The sequence below is a fragment of the Poecilia latipinna genome, unplaced genomic scaffold (genome assembly GCF_001443285.1).
Source record: "Poecilia latipinna isolate Pla-1442-1.1 unplaced genomic scaffold, P_latipinna-1.0 Scaffold2403, whole genome shotgun sequence".
NCBI classification, from domain to species: Eukaryota; Metazoa; Chordata; class Actinopteri; order Cyprinodontiformes; family Poeciliidae; genus Poecilia; species Poecilia latipinna.
The window spans coordinates 236-21,493 of record NW_015115019.1 but is presented as its reverse complement, the minus strand read 5'-3'; the positions used below and the strand labels follow the sequence as shown (position 1 = coordinate 21,493).

The following is a 21,258-nucleotide window of genomic DNA, read 5'->3' as shown; positions in this document are numbered from 1 at the left end:
ATCCATCCATCCATCCATCCATCCATCCATCCATCCATCCATCCATCCATCCATCCATCCATCCAAAATTGATGAATCTCTCAAACTGTAACATATTTCCAGTGATGACATCATCAGTCATGTGACTTTTCGCCGCGTCCCGTCCTGCAGGGCTCCCTGACCCACCCTGAGCTGCTGGTTGCCGTGGAGATGCTGTCCGCCGTGGTTCTGATGAACGAGGCGCTGGAGGTGGGAGACCGGGCCGCCCTGTGGAGGCAGCTGGCCAGCTCCGTCACCGGGCTCAGCAATGTGGAGGAGGAGTACGCACAGAGGTCAGGGTCAAAGGTCACGCAGCCGGGTCGTTTCCAGTCAGACGTTTACAGACGGTTGACGTGTTTTTGTTTCCTCTGCTGCTCAGGTACATGGACGAGCTGATGCGCCTGAAAGCTGCAGCCAAAGAGGAGGGGAGCAAATATCTGACCTGGAACGACATCCAGGCCTGCATCGACCAGGTCAACCTGGCCGTGCAGGAGGAGCACGAACGTAAGGCTCACACCAGCAAAACTTTGACTAGACCTCTAACTGGTCAGCCAATCTACCTAAAGGTGACCTATTGATTCCTTGAACAGGTTAGGATGGGTCCAAACGTTTTGCAACGAGGGCCCAAATTATCGAGTCAAAAGTCTTTGCAGGCCAAAAACATAAAAATCTAAAATGGAGAAAATATAATTTTATTTTTAATTTTTTTCATATTGTAGAGGAGAGATTTTGTCTAATGTAGATCCAAAACTTGGAAAGGATTTTGCATTTTTTTGGGTCGATTGAACACATTTATTATCAGTTTAGGAACAGCTTTTGGCTCACTTTCTTTCAAAAGCTTTTCTATATTTAGCCAATCAGATAAAAGCAAAGCAAAGTCGACTTTTCAGAATAAACTTTCTGCTTTTCATAAAAGGCAAATTAATATTTTCCACTGGAAGAAAATTACAAATTACAAGTAAAAGTCTGGACGGGTCAAATTTGCATCATTCTAGATTGATAGTTGGGGGGCCGCAAAAATCAGCCCAAGTGCCTCAAATGGCCCCCGGGCCACACTTTGGACACCACTGGTCTATACTTGGTCATTACATGTTTTTTTTGTTGGTTTTGCACAAAATCATTTTCAGTATTGATGTTTTTGTCCCCTTTAATAACATCAACAAGCTGATGAGGATAAATAATGAGTAGCTCAGTCTGTTGTAGTAAAGCGTTTTCTTTGTCCATGCAGGAATTGCTGCCATTGGACAGATCAACGAGGCGCTGGACGAAGGCGACCCCATGAAGACCCTGGACATGCTGCAGAACCCGTCCGCCAAACTCACAGATGTGGACCCGTCCATCGCTCAGCACTACCATGACAAGCTGCTGGAGGCCCGCAGAGAGAAGGCTCATGTAAGTCAGACACAGCTTCCTGCAGATGGCAGGAGGAGGCGCCGCTCCCAGCCAGCCTCAGTCAATCGTTCACTTCTCCAACACTGGAGCTTCTCTGCAGCTCTTAACGTGCTTTCTTCTAAAATTTAAATCTTTTTTTTTGTTTTAGCCACCAGTAAGTCTGATTTATGAATCATTCAGACTTGAAAAGCCTCCTACAGATGAGGAATGAGTCAGTTTGTTACAAAATATAAGAGCCAAGTTGGAACACTGCAAAAACACAAAATCTTGCAAAGCATTTTTGGGCTACTGCAAATATCTCAGTACCCTAGAAAAAAAAATACTAAACTACATGTTCAGCAAGATATAGGAGCTTTTTTAAGTCAATAATTTGTTAAACAAAATAAAAAAGTTCTAGTTCAGATTATTTCACTTATAGAAAAATGTTATAAGTGAAATAATCTGCCACTGCAGTTAGTAATATTTCATCAATATTAAGGAATTGTGTTTAAAAAGCTCCGATCTCTGAAAAGTTACTTAGTTTAGTCTTTTTCCAAGTGTGCCAATATATTTTCTCTAGAAATGTCATGTTGGTGCAGTTAATAGCTATTTTTAAAGAGCTTTCTACAGCTGACATAAAATCATGCCAATTATTTTTGACTAGTTTTTTGTTTTTGCAGTGTATGTGAGAGCTTGGTTAAATACCAGCTTTTTAAACTAACAGTTGGAAAACAGTGTTTTGGTTTCCTACCTCGTAGATTTTTGCAGCTCAGTTTGCTTTTTATGCCACTTTTTAATTAAAATCTGCAGAAATAAATGTCACATTGATTCAGCTGCTTGATGCCTGGATATCATTCTGAGATAGTAGAGATAAATATTGTGATGCAACAAATCCACGTTCCTCCCTGCTTCCTATAAACTGTGATTTTTATCACTTTGGGAGCCATGATTTGTATTCAGAGTCGGGTAGTAACAGTTACATTTACTTGAGTAACGTGTTGGAAAAATGCACTTTTAGGAATATTTTTACTTGAGTAAAAGTGGAGTATCGATATGCTGTAGAAGAGTCTGGCTTTGGCATCACTGCTTTAGAGAAAAACGTCTTTCCATGTGAAGCTCTATCCCAGGAGAAATATGTTTTCCTTCTGTGTCTTGGTTGCACGGTTAATCATATTAACAGCTGCGTTTTGGAATTGGTAGCTGAGATGATGCAGGAAGCTTCAGTTTCCACCACCTGCACATGTTTGCATCTCTGTGCAGCCTGCATGGAGTCATGTTACAAACCTGCAAATCTTTTCTGCACCTTCTACCCAAACAGCAGCACATCATGAGGAGTTTGTTGCATTTATGCCTGGCTAATGTTGCAGCTTTGTTTTCTTTTTGAATCGGGATTAAGATGCTGTTTCTTCTGTCTTTTGTTTAAGAAAATATCTCTGAAAAAGGCTGACTGAGCTTCGCTAAACCGCCTCACAGGTGTAAATGGGTCAGAAAAAAGGGTTCCTAATTGTAATTGTTGGTTTCATACAGAAAAGAAAACTAAAACATACTTGGTAATATTCACTGAATGCAGCCAGTGATGTTAAACATGCATCACTGCCTCCAATTGAACTTATCTTGTCTAAAAGGCAGAAAATGTTTCAATTTCTTTAGCTAAATCTGTATAAAAGGCCCAAAATAAATTAGTTTGTATTTGTATTGTATTTACATTTATATCTCTTCTGGTTTATTTTGTTCTTGTATGTTTCTTGTTTTAAATAAAGTTATTGGGAGTTAAAAAATGAAAGAGAACCGGAGAGGAAACGGAGCTGCTGCGTAAACAGCCTTCACCTACTTCAAAATAAGAGCACAAATACAAACGTGAAGAATCCTCAACAGTCAATATCCAAAACTTCAACAAAGATGTTGAACTTTGTTCAACTGAAAGTTTTACAAAACATCCACATGAATTCATCTGTAAAAGCTAATTTAGGGAAACCTAAAGGTTGTTAGGCTAAATGAAAAGTTAGCTTCACATTCACAAAGAGCTCTTAGCTTACAGCTTGCAGTCGTATGAAATTATGCTGAATATTAAGTAATATTTTTCCTCTCTGTGGAGAAACCTGTAAAATGAACTTTCTGAATGCCTCCCTGCTCAGGTTACCTCCAGCTTCACGGGTTTTTCTTCATCATTTGCTTCTTTGTGAGCTTCAGGTTTTCTTAGTGAGCTTTATGCAAACGGCTCATGCAAACCGCCAGACTACAGTTACGTTATTTTACTGCTGCTCACATTTTAACGCTGACACAACTTTATTTGAATTTCCCTGCTGAAGACCTGGGATAAGACAAGACTAACTTACAAATACAAGTAACTTCTCAGTAAGAAAATGAGTGAAAAATTCCTTAATGTTGATGAAAAAGTACAAGTTCCACTGGCAGATTATTTCAATTATAATAAATAATAAATAAAAGAAAAAATCTGCCAGTGAAATTAGAACTTTTTCATCAACTTTAAGGAATTATTTACTTAAAACAAGATCCTGAAATGTTACTTCTAAGTTAGTTTTGTCTTATTTCAAGTGTAATAACGTCTTTACATTAAAACCTTGACCAAAATGCTTGTTTTGCATTGCATTGTGGGTGTTTTTGACCAGTTTGCATTCATGATTAGGGTTGCAACTTATTAAGTTAATTAATTATTCTGAATAGCAAATAATCAGATAAAATCAAATTGGCACATTCTGCAGATTTTTTTATTTAGCCGCCCAAGCTGTTTTTTTTTTTACACATTAGAAATACATTAAAACATGCAAATAAACATAATTTAATAACTTTCTTATATGAGAAAATAAAAATGTATTTATTAAACTGAATCAGTATAGCATTTCTTTAGTTGACACTTGATTATTTGCAACAAATAATAGATTTACAGTTAAAAATAATGCTGACTTCTAATCTGTTGTATTTTTTGTATTAATTTAATAGCAAAGTGTGTTTATTTAAAACTAAAACTGCCACTTCAGGAAAACAAAGAAGCTCTTTAATAAATTCAAAATGTTCAGATTTCTGCACACTTTTGGGTTAATTACTGATCAGCAAACAGCCGTTTGAGTCTGTAGAGTCCAATTAATCACAATGAATTCGATTAATTGTTCCAGCTCTACTCGTGACAGAACTTTGGATGTGCTGATTTACTGTGAATGCGTTCAGTGGGGCTGGTAAATGTGCAGATGACTCCATGTGACTCAGGCCTGCAGCAGATGCTGATGTCATGGTCTTGTCACTCCCCAGCCCCCTCCACTTCCTGTCCCACATCCATACAGGATGTGTAACTTTGGCTCAGGAGACGTTCCTCCTCGGCTGGTGAATCTTGAGACACACCAGACCGGAGCTCCGTCTGCCTGGAGAGCACCTCTTCCTGCTGTCCCCGCTCATTTGCCTGGGTTATCATACAAAGTGTGGTTCTTTCGTGCAGAACACGTGCTTGGCACATTTGTGTGTGACGTTGTGAGCAGAAGCTCCTTATTTGGGCCGTTTTGTTCTTCGTAGGGAGGGGAAGCAGAGGGCGAGTTGCAGATAAGCATGCAGGTGTTTGTTGCAGCTTTGCTTTTGGTCCATAGTTTGCGTTGAAACTGAGCCGCCGCCCATTTAGTTATGTATGTAATCATAAGATGGGAGTCATGCAGCCTGGAGGGTTTTTACAGTTTGTCTGGCTGTGGCGTTAAACTTCAATGTTTGCTGGGATTTTATGTGATTAACCGCCTCAAAGTAGTGCATAGTTAAAATTTTACACTTTGAGGGAATACATTATGGTTGTCCCTGCAGCTACTGGGGATCTGTAGGATCAATATCCAGCTGCATTCAGGTCAGGGTTTTAATACATGGATCTGCTTTGATATAAACTATCCATTGTGCCTCTGGCTGTATGTTAATTGTGTTAGTGGTTCATGTTTCCCAGTGAATTTTGTCTCATCTGAGGTGGGCTGGGCAATAAATCAATAACAATGTGCACCGCAATAACCCTGTGATATTTCAGTTTTTCTTTTTTTTAATAAATTTGCTAAACTTTCTACATTTCTGTTAAGATGGGATGCTGAGAAACACGAGAAACAATATGAACTTTTTGATTTTTAGCAAATAGCTGCAATGAAACGAAGAGTGAAACATTTAAAGGGGTCTGAATACTTTCCATACTAACTGTACGCCGATATTAAATATATAGAAATGTCCAATCCAGAACTGCACAGCATTCTGGGAGATGTAGGCAGAGGAAAGCCTCAACCTATCACAGCCTGCTAGGCTAGGCTAATGGCATCAACTAACTCACTCATTGGTTACCTAGCAACAACCTGTTGAGTAACTTCTGGTTGCCTAGCAACAACCTGTTGAGTAACCTCTGGTTGCCTAGCAACAACCTGTTGAGCAACAGTTTTAGGTTTCACCACTGTGCCTCACAACTGCTTAAAAATAAAAAATGCCAAACTGGAAGTCACTCTTCCATGGACTATAAGTTAGACAGGAACGAAGTGAGAGCTAGGTCTGAACTTGTGACTTGTTCATCGTTGTCATAGCAACTGCCAAGACAGTTGGTTGACTACTAAGATGACTTTCAACTACAAAGCTCCTGGAAGTGTGATGTCACTTCCATGTGTTGGCGAGCCAGAAGTCCATGACCTTGTTTAGCAGTTCTGCAGCAGAAACTGTTTGACCCAATTGTTCAAAAACTGTAATAAGGAAGACAGAAATATAAACAAATTGAAAAATGTGACTCAAATATAAATCTAAAGCTATCAACGAAGCACCGGGAGGGACTGATTAAACTTTTCCGCCCTCCTACAGACTCAAAGTACACAGCAAAATGTGTTTAGGGGCTAAAAAAGTGACTTTAGCGTGACATGTTTGTGTAGATTTTTGGGGGGGAAACGCTATAAACGGTTCCACAGAGATGGTAAGGAACAACATGAGTCTGTTTTTCCTGCTGATTTCACATGCATAGGAAAGAACAAGCAGGATCTCTGCTGTTTTATGCCTTAAAAGGACAGAAAGCTGAATGCTACATGGGCACACACACCGATCCCTGGTCTGAAGACCGAGTTGGTGATTACAGCAGCTTCCTGTCGTTTTTCTGATGAGGTATTCCCCGGGCGAGTGAGAGAGAGAGAGAGCGGGATCATCAGGAGGACGAGCCTCGTGGCTGAGATGAAGTGAAACTGGAAGTTGGTGTTTGCAGCTGATCTGAGAGCTGGAGAAACAAAGGAGCGAGTGTGTTTACTTCACGGGGCTGCGCTTCGCTTTGGTCTCATTAGCTCTGCGGTCTTCGAGCTGTGAGTTAGCGAGGCGGGAAGCAGAAGTTAGCTCAGCGCTGCAGGCTGCGTCTAGATAACCAGCAGGAAGTCCAGCCCAGAATCCACTGACTAACTCAATCATGTTTCTATTCAGATTATTATCACGTTATTTTGTTGCTGCAGCAGTTCAGCCAAAGGTGGAAAGACTCAGCGCATACTCAGGTTTTAAATTTATCCTTTACTGGAAATAAATCCAACCTTTAATTCAATATGGAACGCATCAGAAGATGATTGTTTTTGCAGAATTACAGATAAAGCAGTGACTGTTCTTGCAATATATTGGTTTATTTATTGGTTTATTTAAGGCAAGAGAAGGTAACGGCTTATTTGAAGGGGTGTGCATCAGGCTGGCATGACTCTTATAAACATACCTGTCATGAACACGAAGGAGACTTCATAAATGTTTAATTCAATTCAAAAGTACTTTATTGATGCCAAAGGGAAATAACTCTTATTAATTCAGATTCTTGAAGCGTTATTGTAGAAGTGGATGACTACTGGCAGGAAAGACCTCTTGTAGCAGTCTGTATGCGGCGAATCTAAAGAGGCCTCTGACTGAAGGCACGGTTTTCTCAAGACGCCTCATGAAGACGATGGTCAGGGTTGATCTTGGTTTACGACACTGAAGTGTCATTTGGTAAATAATCAGACTTTTAACGCAAAGTTGACACTTTGAATGGACTTTTAACGCAACTTTGCATTAAAAGTGTCTTTAAAAGTGGAATAATTCATTTTAAGTAATACTTTAGTATTGATGAATTAATACTTGTTCCATTGACAGATTTTTCCTCTTATAACATGGGAAAAATGTCTTGAGCTAAATAACTTGCCAGTGGAACCAGAATTTTTTCATCAATATTAAGGAACTATTTACTTAAAACAACATCCTATATTTTGCTGAAAAGTTGCTTCTAAGTTAGTTTTGTCTAATTTCAAGTGTATTAAGATAATTGTATTGGATACCAGACCAAAATTACTGGTAAGATTTTGTTTTATAGTGTAGACGCTGAAAGATTTGCATTTCTATTCCTTTTAACTTGTCCAGAAAAAGATCTTCAGTCAGTGTCGACCTCAATAAACTTATTTAGCTCAACTTCTCCTATTGCTGTAACTGAGAAAATAAAAAAAAATTAAAAATCCTGCACAATGTTCTAGAGGCGGATTCGAAGGAAGTGAGATGAAGTGCAGAATAAAATGTTAGATAGTTGAACTAATGCACCTCTAGAAAACTCAACCGCCCCAAGCTCTCACTTCCTCTATTCCATGATGCAGTTGTAAAGTTTAAGCTGCACAGCCTTCCTCCTCCTCCTCCTCCTCCAGCCAGGCCCCTGCCTGCTCCGGCGCCACACCCTGTCGACCGCCTCCCCCAAACTACAAATCAAACATAGAAACACTAATCTACACTCAGGTTTGTTTACTACTTTCTGTGCACGCTTCTACAGATGTTATCCACCAACACGCCCCGTTTTTTTCTCCCCTTTGCTTGAAACATGAAGATCAGGTGTCAGTTTTACCCACAATACTACGTCTTCTTCTTCTGCTTCTTCTTCTTCTACTACTCGCCTCCTTCCATGTTCCCTGAGGGGTGGGAGGTATGAAAGGGGAGGCTGCAACCCGAGAAGCGCTAGAAAGCTACTTTTATGCAGAAAGAGTGCCATCTGGTGGCGGGTTGGCATCACTGCAGTGGAAAATAAGGGCGCGGGTTCTGATGAATCAAATAAGAAACAAAATAAATACACAGTATTTGCTTTTTGTCTGGATTCTTTTAGAAAATAAATACCAAAATGTAAAAATGCAATTTCAAAAAAATTAAGTAACCCCTGTGATTAGGCAGCTATTAAATTAAAAAAAAAAAAAACTACTTGGTAAGATTTTGTTTTTGCAGTGTAATATGAATGGTAACTTTGTTCTGCAGTGCATCTCTGATATGTTGAAGGACAGTGAAGTGAGTCTGACTCTCTTAAGGACCCACCACAGTGTTTTAGTCTGGACTTTGACTAGGCCATTGCAACATCTTGATTCATTTCCTTGTTTTTTAGCCATTTTGTTGAAGATTTGCTGAAGTGGTTTGATCATTGACTTGCTGCTGACCCAGTTTGACCAGGCTGGCTTGTGGCTTTACATTTCACTCTAGAAAGCTTTGCTATGCTCTGACATTGTGCTAATTTTGCTGGGACACCCTGTTTCACTCTTGGGTGTTCTTTGTCTCTGATAATTCTATTTATTTTATTGATTTTTATTTTTTTACCTTTAGGTTTTGAAATTTCTCATTAGGAATTATTATATTTGTAGCTTTCCTGCATTAAGACCAAACTTTATTGCTGATGTCTTTTTCTAATTGACATTGTGCTAACATTCATTAAAAACCATTTGTCTTGGTTTTATCGTTGCTCTGTGTTTTCATGGTTTTTTAAAATAATTTTGCTTGTGTATTTTTTTTTATCTTTTAGGAAACTCAGGATCCATCCGCCGTGCTGTGGCTGGATGAGATCCAGGACGCCATCTTGAAGGCAAACCAAGACACAAAGGAGGCCTTGCTCTGTAAGAAAACACACATTTACACACCCTCTGCTTTCCAGCATTTCTGTTTGTCGGGGAAACTGTAATACTTGACGTTTGGTTTTGTTCCAACAGTCTCCCAGTCCATCCAGGCCGTTAACGAGGCGGTGGATACTGGAGATTCAGCTCAGACTCTGGCTGCTCTGCGCAGCCCAGGAGCCGGTCTGTACGGCGTCACCGCAGAGTGCGCACCGACCTATCAGGATGACTTGGCCAAGATTAAAGAGGAGAAGAAGAACGAAGGTGAGGAGATGCAGAAATGATTCATTCTGCTCCTGGTTTGAGTCACTGCTTATGTCTTTTCTCCATATAATTATCAAATGGAGATTGATTAGAGGAATAATTTGCAAGAACAGAATGATCTGAGAATGAGACAATGGGTTGAACTCAGAAACAAACAGTTCAGTTTGAGCCTTGACAAGCAGGTCTGCATGCACACCTGCATGCAGCTGTTGGCTAACAGTGAACACCACCCAAAGAAGGGAGTGTCCAAGTTTCCTGGAAAGACAAGAACTTTAATTGGAGGTAATGAAGCAGCAGCATGTAGAAATATGTCATTATGACTAAATACAGGAGAATTTCTCATTTACAGCCTGCAGCGTTTCAGCAGGAGCTTTTTGAGAGATGCTGCGATCCGTGTTTTTCACTTCCGATACCGATATCTGATGCAGAAAAATCAGTGCAGAATTAACTTAGAACATTTCTTTTTTTTAAAACTCAGATATAAATGTACTGAATTACAAATTTATTTAATTACTGCACCAGTAAAGGACACTTACACTGCAAAAACATGAAAAAGTGATTTTGGTTTAGCTTTTAGTGCAAATTCCTTAGTTCACTTGAAATAAGACAAAAATAACTTAAGCTGTAGCTGCTTGTTTAAGTCAAAGTTCTGGTTCCATTGTCAGACTATTTCACTTATAACAAGACATTTTTCTTATAAGTTAAATAATCTGCCAATAAAACTAGAACTTTTTCATCAATATTACGGAAATATTGACTCAAAACAAGCTCCGATAGCTTACTGAAAAGTTACTTATAAGTTTGTCTTATTTTAAGTGAACTAAGATTATTTGCATTAGAAACTAGATCAAAAATATTAGGTAAGATTTTGTGTTTTTGCAGTGAACCAATCATCAACACCCTCACACATCAGCATAACATCCATTAAAAATCCATCCTTATCTTTTGCAAACATAATTATCTTCCTAAATGTCAAAAACAATCTTCCATGGATTTTGTTACATTTAGCAACCAGTGGGATTTTTGTAGCTTCATCTTTGTTTTCCTTCTCTGAGACCCGATGGTTCATTGGGATTACCTGCATGAATTAAAGTGAACCCAATCCATCTGTCCAGGTGATAATGGCAGCGAGTGGGTCAAACACTGGGTGAAGGGTGGACACAACTACTACTACAACCTGCAGACCAAGGAGGGCACATGGGTGGAGCCCGAAGGCTTCCAGCCAAACAACACGCAGATCAACAAGGAGGAGATCCAGGTAGGGCTCTGCCAGGTGTGGGCCTCATCTGAGGTGGGAAGCCTTGTTTGACCGTTTATTTTCTCCCATCAGGGAGTCGTTTCGGGGGTAACTACTGCCTACAACCGGGAGCAGCTCTGGCTCGCTAACGAGACTCTAATCGCAAAGCTTCAAGCTCGATGTCGCGGCTACCTGGTGAGAAACGGCCTGAAAGAGCGGATGAACTTCCTGAAGTCTCAGGACCCGGCTGTGATGCGCATCCAGGTGAGAAATTTGTTATAAAACATCTAGACTAAACCCAGGTGTTATCAGACCGTCTGATTCCCAAACGTTTCTGGTCAGGCTCACTGGAAAGGCTACAAACAGAGGAAGGCATTCCTGGACCGCAAGCAGTACCTGAAAGATCACACCGACGAAGCCATTAAGGTAAAACTGAAAAGACGTTCCAGTGATCTGTCGCCCGATTGTAGAAAAAACCCCATTAAAAACTGATAGATTTGTCTTTGTTTCAGATTCAGTCCATGGTCCGAATGCATCAAGCTCGTAAGAAGTATAAAGATCGTCTGAAGTACTTTGAAGATCATGTGAGTCTTGTTCACCCGCGGTTTTGCGCCAACCTGAGACTATGAAAAGTAATCGCCCCCGATTGTTTAAATTAATTCACTCTGGGAGAGTTTCAAGCATGAACACACCAAAATGTTGTTCTTGGGTCTTATTTGACCTCTTGGATGAGTTGTTGATGCACTCTTTGAGCTGGTGGAATCCCTTAGGAATGACCCTTCCCCGGTCAATTACTTTATCTGATTCTGAATATCTTTAGATTGTTCTTCGATGTTTTGAGATCTTTAACCTACTTCAACTCATCAGAAAGGTTACTTTCCTTTCTGAATCAATGTGGATTAAAATCTCACCGATTAATGTTTTACGCTGCAGATTGATGATGTGGTGAAGATCCAGGCATTCATCAGAGCCAACAAGGCGAGAGATGACTACAAGACTCTGAGTAAGTAGGAGATGAAAGGTGGGATAGCCTGGCCGAGTTGGTCACCCACTTTGTCACATGGCCTCTTCAGTTTAGTGGTCATGTGACATTTCTGCAAACTTTCCACAGTCAATGCTGAAAATCCCCCAATGGCGGTGGTGAGGAAGTTTGTCCACCTGCTGGATCACAGCGACCAGGACTTCCAGGAGGAGCTGGAGCTGATGCGGCTCCGTGAGGAGGTGGTCACAAACATCCGCTCCAACCAGCAGCTGGAGAACGACTTGAACCTGATGGACATCAAGATCGGCCTGCTGGTGAAGAACAAGATCACCCTTCAGGAGGTGGTGTCCCACAGCAAGAAGCTGACCAAGAAGAATAAGGGCCAGTTGTCCGACATGATGATGATGAACAAGCAGAGGGGGGGCCTGAAGGCTCTCAGCAAGGAGAAGAGAGTCAAGCTTGAGGCCTATCAGCATCTCTTTTACCTTTTACAGGTGACAGTCCTTCACAGTATTTGTCTGTTGCTGAATTCCTGTTTCAAACTCACCTGTCTGCCTGACAACACGTCTCTAACCATCTGATTTGTTGTAGACCAACCCGACATATTTGGCCAAGTTGATCTTCCAGATGCCACAGAATAAATCTACAAAGTTCATGGACTCTGTCATCTTCACCCTGTATAACTACGCCTCAAACCAGAGGGAGGAGTACCTGCTCCTGAAGCTCTTCAAAACTGCTCTGCAGGAGGAGATTAAGTAAGAAACAAAGTCCTGATATCATAACTCATGCTATTAGCTTTACAAGAGAAGAATGCTGCTGTCTAACTGAGTCAGCTCAGGCTCTATGAGTCGGTCGCTGCGTTCTCTTTATGATGCCGTCTGCATCTGTAGTGAAAGATTTGACGTCCAACTTGCTCTGCACTGTGTTAATATGATGGTCTCCATTCCAGTTAGCTTGGTAGAGCTTGAGACTATTACTGTTGGGTAAAGTCCCACGTTGGGCACCAATTTTGTTGGGAAAAAAAGTTTTGTCCAGTCTAACTTTCTAACCTGTGTCAATTTGTCGACTTGCTTTACTCTGGATTTTCACCAGAGTTTCTCAGAATCATCACATCTGGAGTTTCTTTCAACAGATTATGTGACTGTTTATAACAATGTCTCAATCTTACTAAATTTTGCTAAGTTGTAAGTTTTTCCTGGCAGCAAGCTGTATGTCATTACGTTTGTGATGGTAAGACAGAAAAGGCCTTTTCTTGGCATCCCTCCAAAACAACCCGTTAGCATGTAGCTGCCACCTAAGGATTGTCATGGAGACGCCCTCATAATGGATGGGGGCAAGGTATACTTGAGACTTTGTCCCTGTTTGTCACAGTTCCAGTTGTTTCTGAATCCTTGTAATTTTTTTCAAGTTTATGCCAGTAACAATGTTGATGTAACCATTTCCCAACTTACAAAACTGAAATACACAAATGCTGAGTTCTCTCGTCTTTGCCTTTTAAGGAGTGCCTAAGAGACCTTTGTGTGTGTGTTTAGACAAATAGTTAAGCTAATGCAACACTGTGTATTCCAACATGCATCACTATCTACTAACTCACTATGTTGTTAAACTGTTTGCAGGTCAAAAGTGGACCAGATGAAGGAGATTGTAACCGGAAATCCAACAGTAATCAAGATGGTGGTGAGCTTCCACAGAGGCGCACGAGGACAGAACGCACTGAGGCAGATCCTGGCACCTGTGGTCAAAGAGATTATGGACGACAAAACGCTAAACATCAAGACGGACCCAGTGGACATCTACAAAGGCTGGGTGAACCAGATGGAGTCGCAGACTGGAGAAGCGAGGTGAGATGGAGGTCGGGTTGCATCATAAGATGGGACTCGTCTTGAGTCCTTGTTCATTCTAGAAATAGTTATTTTAACTTGTGTAGCTGCACTTCTTTATCATATCAGTTCCTCTTAAACATCATGCAGTAAAGCAAGATGAAAATACTAGCTTGTTATCTCATGGAGTGTGTTGTTTCCCCTCTATGCTGATGACACTCATTTCTGTTTTTATTATCTCTCTTCACTCTGATTAAACACAGCAGAACCACTGAGCACTGAATGTTTGATTCCTCTATTTTATCTATGTTGTCTGTTCGTTCTTTTGAGAAAATGAAGATGTTTCTATTTAATGGGCCATGGTTATTTCCTGGTATTTAGATATCTGACATTTCTGCACAGATTACTGATCAAATATTTTCCTTGGTGTGTTATTTGCATCAGTGGTTCAAAGAAACATTTTTATAGCTTTCTCAATTGAGAAGTCTTTATTGCCATGAAATATATGAAACATATCTAAACACTTCAAAATGAAGATTCAATAGTTATGGACAGCTTCTACCATTTTGTTTCTAAGAGTCGCTCTGGAAAATCTTTTTTAAGAATTATAAGTTCAGTTTGCTGCAGCTTTTTCCCAACTCCTCCTTTCCTGGTTGAACTTGTTGATGTTTTTTCTTTGTTTTTTTGTCTTGTTAACAGTAAGCTGCCTTATGACGTCACTCCAGAACAAGCCATGACTCATGAGGAGGTTAGGACGAGACTGGAGGCCTCCATCAAGCACATGAAGAGCATCACTGATAAATTCCTGTCAGCGATAATTGTCTCTGTGGATAAAATTCCGTATGTTCCTCATTTATCATAATAAAGATGTGTTGAACATTTTTTTCCCCCAGCATAGCCAGATTTTCCAATTTTACATCACTTTATGTTACTATTGTGTCTCAGATATGGAATGCGGTTCATCTCCAAGGTGCTAAAAGACACTCTACAAGAGAAGTTCCCAGATTCTACGGAGGATGAGCTGCTCAAGGTTTGCATCACAAAACAAAAACTTATTTATGCTGCATGACAAATTATTTCAGATCAAAATAGTTAACTTTGGAAAACGGCAATGTCAGAATTAATTACGGTTAGCTGATGTTGTCAGATGAATTTCAGCAACAGTGACAATAATTAACAGAGTATGTTAGCATAATAGGCTAATAACAACACACATGGATATTAGCATGTTAATGTTGGTCATAATGACCAATTTAAAATGTTGACTGGCTACCAGTTGCAATAATCAACTGTAGACTAAAGCAAAGTAATATTAATCAAAATAACTAAATTTGGATGTTAACCGTGCTAAAGTTGACATTAATCTAAATCAACTGTGGATATTAGCACTAATAATCACTTAGAGCTAATGGCCTTCTAATGTCAACCAGAATAAAAATGATGGATCCTAGCATTCTGATGTTCGCAATAAACAACCAACTATGGACGTTATTATGCTAATGTTTAAACATAGCTAACCATGGAAGTTAGCATGCTAAAGTTGATCATGATTAACTTTGGATTTTAGCGTGCTATTGTTAGCATAAAAAATAATTATATGTATATTAGGAGCTGTTAATCATAATAGCCCTGTGGAAGCTGGTATGCTAATGTCAATACTGACGATGTTTAAGCTGTTGGCTTACATTAGCATGCTAATGAAGGCATTTATCACAATTTACCATGAATGATGTTAGAATCCTCTTGTCAGTTGTTGGCATTCTAATGTTTGCATTAATCATAACAAACTATGGATGATCTTATGGTAATTGATCACTTATTAACTATTTATGCTAATGTTTGCATCAATCATAATGATGAACCGTGGCTCATCATATGGTAACAATAATTAAGGATATTATCACAGTAATCAACAGTGAGTATTAGTTTTTAAATGATTTTTACGTAAAGTGTGTTTAATTGACCCATTATCTCAACCCATTTACTCATTTAACAGTTTTCATGCCCATTTTCTTCCAGTTCTGCCTTTCTTTGTTACACATCTCTTTCCTTTATCTTCTTCTGGTGTTGCCCTCTTCCTTCCACGTTTCCAACCAGCTCCAGTTTCTCTCTGTCGATTTTCAGCTGCTCCCTTATCTCTGCTGACACTAAGGTGAGCCAAGCCACCTCTTTAGGCTTTCTTTCATGCTGCTCTCTTTATCATTTAGACATTTCTGCATCTCTCTGAAGCATTTACTGAGCTGTTAAATCCCCACTTCCTTCATATTTATGCTAAAGGTCTTGTAAAATGGGAAAAAAGATTATTTGCACTAATACCACTTGTTCTGAGTATCATCGTTGAAGTGATGGAGCCATTTGAACTTTGCAGATCGTGGGGAACCTTTTGTATTACCGCTACATGAACCCTGCTATTGTAGCACCTGATGCCTTCGACATTATTGAGGTGTCTGCTGGTGGTCAGCTTACCACTGAGCAAAGAAGGAACCTGGGTTCTGTGGCCAAGATGCTTCAGCACGCTGCGTCCAACAAGATGTTCCTGGGAGACAACGCTCACCTCAACCCCATCAACGAATATCTCAGCTCCTCCCACCAGAAGTTCAGGTCTGAAATCTTAATACTTCTGAATATTACTGCCAAAATTTTTCCTTTTGTTTTCAAACTCATTATTTTCTCCTTCTTTCACAGGCGTTTCTTTTTGTCTGCATGTGACGTTCCCTCACTTGAAGATAAATTCAATGTGGACCAGTACTCAGACTTGGTCACGGTCACCAAACCTGTCATCTACATCTCCATTGGAGAGATCATAAACACTCACACTGTGAGTTTATATCACCCCGTTCTAAAATTGATTGATTATTCCATGATTATTTGATTAAAACAAGCAATCTTTTGTGTTCTGTTAGCTGCTGCTGGATCACCAGGACGCCATTGCACCTGAACACAATGACCCCATCCATGAGCTGCTCACGGACCTGGGGGACGTTCCCACTGTGGAGTCTCTTATTGGTGAGTGGATTAAAATGACCAGATTATTTTAAAATGTCTCTAATCTCTTCTGGCCCTAAACTGACTCGTCAAACCAGATTTTTAAAGCAGCCGTATTATGCAAAAATTCACATTTGCATGTTTTTGCACTTCCGTTTGGGTTTCTACTGCTTCTAAAAACAAACAAACCAAAAAACAAAAACAAATAAAGCACTCAGCCAGTTTTTGGCAATAAGTTAATGTTTTTTTGTGTCTGGAAAATTAGTGAAGCCCATTTCATTACCTAACAACCCAAGCTGAGTGGCAGTCCGTTATGCACTGTACAATGGCTGCTGGAAAAGACGAGTGTATTGTTGCTAATTTACTATCCAGAAACCGCTTGCTGCATTCTTGCTGGTTGTGCAGGAGGCTCCGCTTCTGCTTTTTAAAGATGTATGGTTGTGTAATTGTTGTGCATCTGTTTGCAGCCATTTTAAAGTGCGAGTGTAAACATTTAGTTGGGGGGCGTGGCCAGCAGCAGCTTATTTGGATTTAAAGTGACAAGACGCCCTAAAACAGGTTATTCTGAAAGGAGCTCGATGTAGGCAGACCTGAGCAGACTAAACCCTCATTATCTAAGACAGATGTTGTGAAAAAACAATGTAATGAACATGTTTTGTATAGCCTGTAGACATATGCTAACTAGTTCAAGGAAGCATACTGTGTTCACGTAATGTTGAATTTTTTTTATTTTAATCAAACGAGCACCACTTTACTTTTATGATTTGGCTACATTAATGATGAGAGCAGTTTCTGACCGTTTCTGCCCTCCATCCGTCTGTCAGGTGAAAATCCCCTTCCTCCAGACGATCCCAACAAAGAGCTGATGGGAAAGACGGAGGTCTCACTCACGCTCACCAACAAGTTTGACGTTCCTGGTGAGGCCAATACAGAGATGGACGCCAAGACTCTCCTGCTCAAGTGAGTTTGGCCCCTACAGGAAGATCTTCTGAAGCGTAATCAGAAACATTTTCATCTTCGTTTTGTCGTTTCCAGCACCAAGAGGCTGATTGTGGATGTCATCCGGTTCCAGCCTGGAGAGACTCTGACTGAGATCCTGGATTCAACAGCGTCTCCAGAGCAGGTTGGATGTGCTGAAAATTAATGACTTGAGTCATTGCTTCAAACAGACACCAGGGGGCGCCCAGCATTTAGCCATGTTTTTCTTTGATTAGAGTGGAAAACTACAGCATTACCTTGAGGCACAAAATGGGAACTTAACATGCTTGAAGACAAATGCTGACTTCACTTTGTGACGGATCAAGTGCAAACAGAGTTGCACTTCCCACCTATTTGGCAACATCCTCTTTTTGAAAAATTGAAAATTTCAGACCCAGAGAAATTCCTTCATTAGTCATTAGTTGTCCTGATTGCTCTGCTGTTTATCTATTTAAATTACCATAAAATCAGTTTTATCCACACTATGTTGAGCAGAAGTGTTGAACGATTCCTGTTGTTTTGATAACTTCTGTTTTTTAACCACACAGTCCTAGTCATTTTTTTCAGACTGACGCATCTTCTTTCCTCATTTTGCTTTTAAGCACACAGGATGTTATCACAGTTTGGGGAAACAAACCGTGAAATCAGCCAAAGTCCAAGAAAAGAGACCTTCAGAAATCAAATTATTCTTCAAGCACCTGTACTAACATCTGGTTAAATAAATGCATAAATATCTAGCCATTTACTTTAGCTAATGAGCCAATATGAGCAAATTTTTCTTTTAGCACAATCGTGTTTTTGCTAACTTTGATAACGTTTAGTGCACTTAACTTTAATAACTGAATTCTTTCAGATAAACTTGAAAACGCTAATTTACTTGGTTGTTTAAAGTTTCAGTTGAATAAAGTCTGAAATCGGTGTTAAAGTTTTAGTTGTCAACCATTAAGAATTCAATTAGACTTTTATATTAATGCTCTTATTTTGAAGGGGGTGAAGACTGTTTACGCAGATTTTCCGTTTCCTCAAGTTTTCTCTTTTTTCTTCAATAACTTTATTTCAAACAAACGTACAGAAACAAGCTTCCACTAAGTACCATGTTGGTTTAGTGCTTTACGATTAGTGCTTTAGGGTTAGCACAACTAGCTTTCCAGCTAGCAGTGCCCACCACTGGAGATGATGTTAATGTCTTTCCAGAAGCATCATGTTGGCCTGATTTCTCTGTTCCAAAACAGATAAGTCCAAAAGGTTTAGATGATTACAGTTGGATCTCTGTCCAGATTTTTAACATCTGACTCAAACTGACCTCAGATAAACGGAACATTTTTAGGATGTTCATGAAGGACCTAGGAACCACCAAGACTTGGGTCTACAATGGACGAGAAGATGCTGGAACAATCAGAGGTTAGAGATTTGGTAGCCATGTAAGACATAGATTGATGAGTACATTTGGAGGAGTCCAATTTAAAACTACAAACAAAGTAGCAACTACGGCTGGACAATATGGCTGAAAAACGTATCACGATATAAGCGTTTTATGTCAGTCGATATCGATAATTATTGATTAATTTTGTGTTTTAAATATCTGAAAAACAGCCAAACGGGTGGCGTGAACCTTCCTATTTTATCCACAGTTTTCATTACACTGCGCTGTTTTTTATTTTTAAGAAGTTTGGGGCAAAGTAGCAAACCCTGAAACTGCTGCTGCATAAGTTATTTAACAGGTTGTTGCTAGGTGACCAGAAATTACTCAACAGGTTGTTGCTAGGATACCAGAAGTTACTCAACAGGTTATTGCTAGGATACCAGAAGTTACTCAACAGGTTGTTGCTAGGATACCAGAAGTTACTCAACAGGTTGTTGCTAGGATACCAGAAATTACCCAACAGGTTGTTGCTAGGTGACCAAAGAGCGACTGAGTTAGTTGGTTCCTCCCACCTAGCTTACCTGACTGTGAGAGGTTGAGCATCTACAGCCTTTCCTCTGCCTACATCCCCCAGAATGCTGTGCGGTTCTGTCCCAACAGGAAAACAATCCAAAACAAACATCTAACCTGGTTCTGAAATGGATAAATCAGCTTCTGGGAAGGCCTTCCTGTAGTACCCCTTCATCTTTCCCCTCATGAATGAACAAATCCCAGAGATTTCTAACAATTATTGCACGTTGTGTTTTCAGGCCTTAAAAGCCCAAAAGTTGCAACCAGGTTGTTTTTGTGCTTTCAGGAAGCGGAGTACCAGCGCGCTATGCAGAGGAGAGCCATCAGGGATGCAAAGACCCCAGAGAAGATGAAGCAGGTGAAGCCGGTGGTGGACGACAGCCTGACCCTGCAGGGCAAAAAGGACAAGATCAAGAGCAACCTGCAGCGGCTGGCCGAGCTCGGGAAGGTCCACCCGGAGAACCGCTACCAGGACCTCATCAATGACATCGCCAAGGTTGGACAAATAAACGCTTTATCTGTGGGGTTTAAAAAACAGCCTGACAAGATAATGGAAACTGAAATTAAACATTTTTGTTTTCTGAAATAAACAAAAATGGTAATGAAATGGTGGAGAAACTATATTGTGCTTTTATAAGACAAAAATCTACTGAAATTATAGCTACAATATCATTTGTTTTAGTGTTTTAATCTATTTATTGATCTTTTGAACTGATGTTTGATTGATTTAAATTGTTCCCCCACACAAGCAGCTTAAGTTTCGTCTCCAAAATGGCGGCAGCAAACGTTGGGAGAAAACACCAGTCAGTTGGTTCTTCAACAATATTTGAATAAATACATTTGGTTGAGTATTCATTACCCAATCAATGTAAACATAATCACTGTACAATACTTAAAACTTTTTGAACTCTGCATCTTAATATTAAACAAAATCTGAAAAAACAAACAAAAAAACTACTACTATAATTAGTAAAGAAAAACAACATTTAACTAATAAAAACTAGCAAAAAGGCCTGTCAATATTAATACATCAAATATTATTACATCAATCAACAAACTCTAATAAACATTTAACACACTCAAATATCCAAAATAAAAAAACAGAAACAACAAACAAATATAATGAATAATGAAGTCTCTGTAAACAAAATTTTCATCAGAGAAAGATGAGTTGAGACCAATGCACCAGAGTGAAGATTTTTAACTTCCAGTGTTTGGTAGAAAGAGAGAAAACACTCTAAAAACAAATTAAAACTAACTGGATTACAGAAACAAAAAGTCAGAATGAAATAAAACTAAACTACAATGAAATACCTAAATACCAGGGTCACATTGTTACCCTGGTTTAAATGTGTGTGTTAATGTGATGTGATGTGTGTGTGTGTGTGTGTGTGTGTGTGCTGCAGGACATCAGGAACCAGAGACGGTATCGGCAGCGCAGGAAAGCCGAGCTGGTGAAGCTTCAGCAGACCAACTCGGGCCTGAATTCAAAAACCACCTTCTACAACATGCAGATCGATTCCTACAACCAGTACATCAAGACGTGCATGGACAACCTGGCCAGCAAGGGCAAGTAAGTAGACGTCACACCGGGGTCCTTCAGCTGATCCTCCTTAAAGCCAAACCTCCGGCCATGAGGTCCAAAAGCACTTAGGAGGCCAAAAAAGACTTTAAAACAACCCCTCTGCTCCTTTTTAAAGTTTATCTGCTCAGTAATAAACTACAGTAAAACTTGAAATAATTGTAGATACAAAACGGAAAAAGATTTGTCAAAACTGCGTAATAATACAGACAGGCCCACAGTTTGTTAA

At 39.8% G+C, this 21,258-nt stretch overlaps 1 protein-coding gene across 1 annotated transcript in view; it reads left to right on the top strand.

The window, feature by feature from the left end:
• The window catches only part of LOC106937661 (ras GTPase-activating-like protein IQGAP1), a 58,298-nt gene extending 37,268 nt beyond the window's left edge, over positions 1–21,030 (top strand). The window contains exons 13-34 of the mRNA XM_015019288.1: positions 151–311; positions 398–522; positions 1,247–1,410; positions 9,161–9,251; positions 9,345–9,512; positions 10,628–10,770; positions 10,843–11,013; positions 11,092–11,175; positions 11,262–11,333; positions 11,683–11,752; positions 11,861–12,225; positions 12,323–12,486; positions 13,348–13,572; positions 14,251–14,391; positions 14,497–14,581; positions 15,920–16,152; positions 16,237–16,369; positions 16,455–16,557; positions 17,361–17,496; positions 17,572–17,659; positions 19,734–19,943; positions 20,854–21,030. Of these exons, the coding sequence (XP_014874774.1) occupies positions 151–311; positions 398–522; positions 1,247–1,410; positions 9,161–9,251; positions 9,345–9,512; positions 10,628–10,770; positions 10,843–11,013; positions 11,092–11,175; positions 11,262–11,333; positions 11,683–11,752; positions 11,861–12,225; positions 12,323–12,486; positions 13,348–13,572; positions 14,251–14,391; positions 14,497–14,581; positions 15,920–16,152; positions 16,237–16,369; positions 16,455–16,557; positions 17,361–17,496; positions 17,572–17,659; positions 19,734–19,943; positions 20,854–21,024 (3,303 nt within the window). The 3' untranslated portion in view covers positions 21,025–21,030. The remainder of the gene's footprint in view (positions 1–150; positions 312–397; positions 523–1,246; positions 1,411–9,160; positions 9,252–9,344; positions 9,513–10,627; positions 10,771–10,842; positions 11,014–11,091; positions 11,176–11,261; positions 11,334–11,682; positions 11,753–11,860; positions 12,226–12,322; positions 12,487–13,347; positions 13,573–14,250; positions 14,392–14,496; positions 14,582–15,919; positions 16,153–16,236; positions 16,370–16,454; positions 16,558–17,360; positions 17,497–17,571; positions 17,660–19,733; positions 19,944–20,853) is intronic.
• The last annotated feature ends 228 nt before the right edge of the window (positions 21,031–21,258 follow it).